This window comes from Cervus elaphus, chromosome 28 (assembly GCF_910594005.1).
Source record: "Cervus elaphus chromosome 28, mCerEla1.1, whole genome shotgun sequence".
In the NCBI taxonomy this organism is placed as follows: Eukaryota; Metazoa; Chordata; class Mammalia; order Artiodactyla; family Cervidae; genus Cervus; species Cervus elaphus.
The window spans coordinates 19,598,894-19,606,013 of NC_057842.1; the positions used below are offsets into that span (position 1 = coordinate 19,598,894).

General features: G+C 41.2%; 1 protein-coding gene across 1 annotated transcript; it reads left to right on the top strand.

The window, feature by feature from the left end:
* The first annotated feature begins 2,607 nt into the window (after positions 1 to 2,607).
* LOC122685573 (protein FAM91A1-like) lies at positions 2,608 to 5,665 on the top strand. The gene is made up of 2 exons (XM_043890471.1): positions 2,608 to 2,888; positions 2,974 to 5,665. Exons 1-2 carry the CDS (start codon positions 2,817 to 2,819, stop codon positions 5,374 to 5,376), a joined length of 2,475 nt encoding a protein of 824 aa, XP_043746406.1. The 5' UTR covers positions 2,608 to 2,816; the 3' UTR covers positions 5,377 to 5,665.
* Positions 5,666 to 7,120: the final 1,455 nt, after the last annotated feature.

Here is a 7,120-nt window from a genome sequence, read left to right on the forward strand (position 1 = left end):
TGTTTCCTGGTGGAAGCATTTCTCTCTAGATAAATGTTGACAAGTACTGCAAATCCACTGGGTCCAAGATTGAGACGGAAGGAGTAAATAATTCATTCAGTGATATGGGCCATTTTGACCTTCTTCCCTTGATTCCCAAGCCCATGCATTCTGGGTTTGGGCAAATAATGTCATATGCTGACTTAAGACCCTTTCCATATTCTATTCAACAATATCTCAGTCTCTCATTGTTGTCCCCTGGATGACAGAAAACAGAGACTTCAATAGGCTATCCTATCACTCTATCAATCCAGCCACTTCTGATATTGGTACACTTATAAGATCAGTGAATAGTCAAAAGCTTTTGCATACCTTTTTCACTGAAAAATACATATTTTGGTTAGAGATAATATTAGTGTAGCATATGAAGGAATGGTTTAAATCTGAAAATGATGCTCTCAGAAATTTTGTAAATAGAAAGGCAGGTATGAATATGAAATATGCATTTCTTCCATGAAGACAAACTAAGATCCTCTGTATTGTGAAAGATGTTCAGTGTGATCAATATGCCTCAGAGCATATGGTGGGTTTTGACCACCATATATGATGCCATAGTGGAAACTCAGCCATTTTCTTTGCATTTGGCAGTTTGGGCATTGAAGACATTTGAACTTGCCTGTTGAATCCATGAAGAAATTTTATCCCTGCCTGTGTCTCCTGATTATCCTCTAAATTATATGTAAATGTTGTTACTGAGTAATAATATGTATTTATAAAAATGATTTGACAGTCAGTTCTTGTGCTATCACATTCACCTTCAAATACTCTTTTATTTAAGTCCTTGACCAATGGGTTAGGAATTCTGAATGAGTATAGATTCCTACCTCAGGCCATAATTGCCATGCTGTAAAATACATAACTGAATATCCTATGTAGAGTTTTTCCAACTGGAAGCATATAATTTTATTGCTATATTTCACATATTTCACGACTACCCTAACAGTCAAGGTAATGCAACAACTCCACTTCCAGCTGGTTCCATGTTCCCTTGCAGACCCATCCATATACCTGGACTGTATCTTTCTTCCTTTGGTCTAGGAAAATCCCCAGTTGGCCATAAGCTTATGAAGTTTAATTTTGCATTCTGGAGCAGCTGGGGCCAGGTGTCCTAAAATGGGTTACTACTCTCTGCATTAAATACTATGACTTTATGGATTGGTAACGCCTGGTCCAGATGGGAGTTGAGGTGGCATAGTAATCTGATGCATCATGATCAACCACTGTTGTTTTTCAGTCGCTATGTCCAACTCTTTGTGACACCATGGATTGCAGCACGCCAGGCCTCCCAGTCCTTCACTATCTCCCAGAGGGTGCTCAAACTCAGGTCCACTGAGTCTGTGATGCCATCCAACCATCTCATCCTCTGTCGCCCTCTTCTCCTCCTGCCCTCAATCTTTCCCAGCATGAGGGTTTTTTCCAATAGATTGGCTCTTCACATCAGGTGGCCAAAGTATTGGAGCTTCAGCGTCAGCATTAGTCCTTCCAATGAATATTCAGGGATCAAACAGAGTTGTCACCAAAAACTGCTTTTCAAGTAGAGAATAATTTTGGACAGAATATGACATAGCCTCATTCTAAGACCCTAGGGACTTGTATTATGGGTACCCATTAGGGTTTATCAGAGATCCCATAGACCCTCTTGATTTAACCTTACTATGAATCCTGGGCTTGAGGAAATAACTATAGGAGAGTTCTGTAGTCCCACTAGACCTATTATGAGATGAACTAAGGCCAAAGCACCAACTGTCACCCAACTTCCATCAGCCTTACTCTGACCAGTTTTCTGTAATGACCTTTTGTTGTGTCTGGAGACTGGCAGAAGTTTAGAGCCAATATCTAACATGATCATTGATGCGTGTGACTGAATCCCAGAATTCCTTTTCAATGGCTGCTTCCTCAGGCCACTTCTGGGGGAAAAAAAAAAATTGTATTTTTCCCATCAGGAAGGAAAAATACCATCAGGAGGGAAATGATGCACTCAAAAAGGTTAAATATATATATATATATATATATGTATGTATGTATGTATGTAATATATATATAAAGTTAAACAAAGGGGCAGTTGACAGAGGTGTGGGAAGGTTAAGGAAACAAAGGACCACAATGCAAGCAGGATCTAGCAACAACTGGAAGCCTTCAGCAACCCTTATTTGGAAGGGTTAGGGGAACAAGCTGCTGTGACTGCTAACTACTATGGGAGGTTAGGAGCCAGACAAGAGCCTCAGTTTTAGGTGGAGGAGCACAGTTACTGCTGCACCAAAGTCTTCAAGAGGGAGCTGAGGGAGCTTATTTTCTGACTTTTTTCCCTCTGACCTACTACTGGGGCTTCCCACTCCAGAACCCTACCAGTATCCAGAGGACAAGAAAACCCAGAGGGTACAGCACACCCTGGCCAGACCTTAAGTCAGAGAAAAGTCCCAATGGATAGAGAATGGATATTGAGAGCAACCAAGGAATACGCAGGATACCCTTTGTAAGACCTATTTTTGTTTCAAAGATATTTAAGTGGGGAAAAGTGCTTCCAAGGTGCTTTTCAAACATAATGAAATACGGGGAGCCGCCGAGGTGTCCGGCCGCCCCTCTCCGTTGCTCCCGCGCCCCGTGGCCCGGGCCGCGCCGAGCTGTCGGGAGCCCAGGCCATGGGGCAGCCTGGGCCGTCCGCAGTGTGAGTCGCGGGGCCTCCCGCGAGCTCCCCGGACGGGCCGAGGGCTGGCAGGCGGGAGGCGTCGTGCCAGCGGCGATCCTGGCCGCTGCCGCCCGCCCAGGCTCCCGGCATCATGAACATAGACGTGGAGTTCCACATCCGGCACAACTACCCCTGGAGCAAGCTGCCGGCCAGCGTGAGGCAGGTACGGAAGCTGGGGACCCGGTCCCGCCCTGCCGCCACCTGCTCGCGCGCTTCTGGGCTCACTCCCGGCCTTGCCCCCGCTAAAGAGTCTTGGAAATTCACAGAGAGAATATGAGAAGCAGGTTGTCCTGTACAGTATCCGTAATCAGTTACGATATAGAAATAACTTAGTTAAGCATGTCAAGAAAGATGAACGCAAGTACTACGAAGAACTGTTGAAGTACAGTCGAGATCATCTCATGCTGTACCCTTATCATTTATCAGACATCATGGTAAAAGGCCTGAGGATAACACCATTCTCATATTATACTGGGATCATGGAGGACATTATGAACAGTGAGAAAAGTTATGAGTCATTGCCCAATTTCACTGCTGCTGACTGTCTAAGGCTTCTTGGCATAGGAAGAAACCAATACATTGATCTGATGAATCAGTGCAGATCATCAAAAAAATTTTTCAGAAGGAAAACGGCACGTGATCTTTTACCAGTAAAGCCAGTGGAAATTGCCATAGAGGCCTGGAGGGTGGTGCAGGCCGCATATATCACAGAAGATGACATAAAGATATGCACTTTGCCTGAGAAATGCGCTATTGATAAGATCATTGATGCAGGCCCTCAACTCTCTGGATCACTAGATTACAATGTAGTCCATAGTTTATATAACAAAGGATTTGTTTATCTGGATGTACCAATATCTGATGACAGTTGTATAGCAGTTCCTCCTCTTGAAGGTTTTGTAATGAATAGAGTGCAAGGTGATTATTTTGAAACTCTGCTCTATAAGATATTTGTGTCAATAGATGAGCATACTAATGTTGCAGAGCTTGCAAATGTTCTTGAGATAGACCTGTCTCTGGTTAAGAATGCTGTATCAATGTACTGCCGATTGGGGTTTGCCCATAAGAAAGGACAAGTAATAAATTTGGATCAGCTTCATTCATCGTGGAAGAATGTTCCATCCGTAAACAGATTAAAGAGTACTTTAGATCCACAGAAGATGCTCCTGTCATGGGATGGCGGGGAAAGTAGGAGCCCTGTACAGGAAGCTTCATCAGCTACTGACACGGATACAAACAGTCAAGAAGACCCAGACACAGCCAGTATAAACAGTTTCAATCTGTCTACAGGATACACAAAGCGTATCGCGTTCCTATTTGACTCAACACTTACTGCCTTTTTAATGATGGGAAACCTTTCACCAAATTTGAAAAGCCATGCAGTCACAGTGTTTGAAGTTGGCAAACTCTCAGATGAGTCTCTGGACAGCTTTCTTATTGAACTAGAAAAGGTTCAGAGCACTGGTGAAGGGGAAGCACAGAGGTACTTTGACCATGCGCTCACTCTGAGGAACACAATACTGTTTCTGCGTCATAATAAAGATCTAGTTGCCCAGACTGCACAGCCAGACCAACCCAGTTATGGTTTTCCTCTGGATCTCTTGCGCTGTGAGAGCCTTCTTGGGTTGGACCCTGCAACCTGCAGCAGAGTTCTAAACAAAAATTACACATTGCTTGTTTCCATGGCTCCTCTCACCAATGAAATCCGGCCGGTCAGCAGCTGCACCCCTCAGCACATTGGACCAGCTATCCCAGAAGTCAGTTCTGTCTGGTTTAAACTGTACATTTACCACATCACCAGGCAAGGACCACCATCTCTTTTGCTGTCCAAAGGGACAAGACTTCGAAAACTGCCAGATATATTCCAGGGTTATGATCGATTATTAATCACGTCTTGGGGTCATGATCCTGGGGTGGTTCCTACGTCAAATGTGCTCACGATGTTGAAGGATGCCCTGACACATTCGGCGGTTTTGATTCAGGGACATGGTTTGCATGGGATAGGAGAAACTGTCCACATACCTTTCCCAATTGATGAGACAGAACTACAAGGAGAGTTTACTCATGTCAATATGGGTGTTCATAAAGCATTGCAAACATTGAGGAACAAAGTGGACTTGCAGCATTTTTGTGGATATGTCACCATGTTGAATGCTTCTAGCCAACTTGCAAACAGAAAACTCAGTGATGCTTCTGATGAGAGAGGAGACCCTGATTTGGCTTCAGGCTCAGATGTGAATGGGAGCACAGAGTCATTTGAAATGGTCATTGAGGAAGCAACTCTAGATGCAGCTGCAAAGCAAAACTCTGTTGCCACAACAGAAGCAGATTGGGTTCCTCTGGAGTTGTGCTTTGGGATTCCACTCTTTAGTTCTGAATTAAACCAGAAAGTCTGCAGAAAAATTGCTACCCATGGCCTTTGCAGAAAAGAGAGCCTTCAAAACCTCTTACATTCCAGTAGAAAACTGTCTCTACAAGTCCTTAACTTTGTTCACTCATTCCAGGAAGGTGCTTCAACACTGGATGTTCACACCGAGGCCAGTTTTCCAAGTTTGCTTTCACAGTCATCCTGTGCTGACATGGGAGTCCCCCTTCCTGCCAAGAACTTAGTATTTAAAGATGGTATCTTAACGGAGTGGAGTGGACGATAACCCTCGTCACTTCTTATTGCTAATCTCCATTTGCAATAATTTGGTTACATCATTTGTTGCCCACCCTTTCTGCCTTTTTTCTTTCTTAATGTTAGCTTTATAGTGCCAGCCACTAAAAAGCTTCCTGCTGCTGCAGTGCAATTCATGCTTAACTGATGTTAAAGTTTGGGGAACTCGTTCATGTTTCTGGAAGTTTTCCTCATTTCCTGCACCTCCTAATGCAACAAAAAGCTTTTTAGCAGCCTGCACTGTATTTTTTACCTTAAGACAATCTGCATTTCTTTTATAAAACTGAGGATATACTTTATAGGCTTTATGATGAATGTTATGTTTATAAGCAGTCACTATGAATATTGCAATGGTAATTTTATATGTTAGTTTATCAAACATAAATCTTGTTTAATTTTATATGTTGTTACCTACTCTTTAAGGGATCATGGGAAGATGTGGAACTCTTCCTCTGAAAAGGCTTCTTGGTATTTAAAGGAGCAAAACTATAAAACTGTAAACATCCATTATTGAGAGATGATCTGATGGGGCATTAAGAATTGCTGCGGATGTTTGTAAATTATGTATATCAGTTGAACATTGTTGAAGGTATGCAAATAAGCATAGTTAGGTATGGCTTATAACATTGACTTAGAAGATCTTAACACAGACTATGACTATACATTGACATCTCATAAGAAGCTTGGGAAACATTCTATTTTTAAACAGTGTTTATACATGGACTTTTGTTGTCGCTCATTTGGGGCTTTATATTTTCATAGAGTCTTTATGGGAAAATAGAGTTTATTTTCCACTCTTGTAGCTGTGGCTGCTGCATGGTTTCTCCCTGACTCATTTACCCATGAGTTGTCATGGAATTGGATTTGAGGTTTCAAACCAAGGATTTTGATTTTAGCTTAGAATTACATTTAGAGGCATTAAGGCTATGTCTTCTGATCAAAACATTTTAGTAACAAACTTGCTGTGAGGACACATTGTTAGGCAATTTGGATCTTAAATTTATGTGACTAGTTTTAGACAAAATGATAAAGAAAAATCGAGTAATTTCAAAATGTTTTCTTGAGTCCTTGATTCTTTTGGTATCTCAAATGTTAATTAGAATAATTGGAATCACTTTTTAGATTTTTCGAGTTACCTTCCTTGGGAAGTTTGTGCAGTGTTTAGCTCTTCTCATAGAATAACGGTTTACTAGTTTAAAACTATAACCAAACTAACTGGTCAAATAGCGTATATCTAAAATATTTAAAGCATTAGAAAATTTGGGAAGGTTAATCCTGAACATTTTTGCTGATAACTTTCGTTATTTATAGAACTGACATTTGTGTATTTAACATACTTCTGGGAATATATGTCTTTCTTAAAACTGTTAACATAACCATGCATTCAGTACCATGGCCCATCTATTGAATGTTTTGAAGCAGGTTACCTGTGACACAGTCAGTGCTGTGTTTGGGGTAAATGCAGTAACGTTGAGGATTCTACTTTGTCTTATATGAGGTGGAAACCAAGTGTATGTTATAAATGTTTGTCTATAAAAGGAAAAATACTAATATTAAAATAATTTCTTATAACTGTGAATCACTCATTTATTTTTCCAATAATTGATATTGTACATTCCTAGTGCTATTATATGTATGTAACTTTTATAGTTTTTCACCTGATTGTTTTAAGTATTTCATTTGATCAGGGCTCTTTAATCTCATTTGCTTTGTTCAGATTAACTGTAGTTATTTTA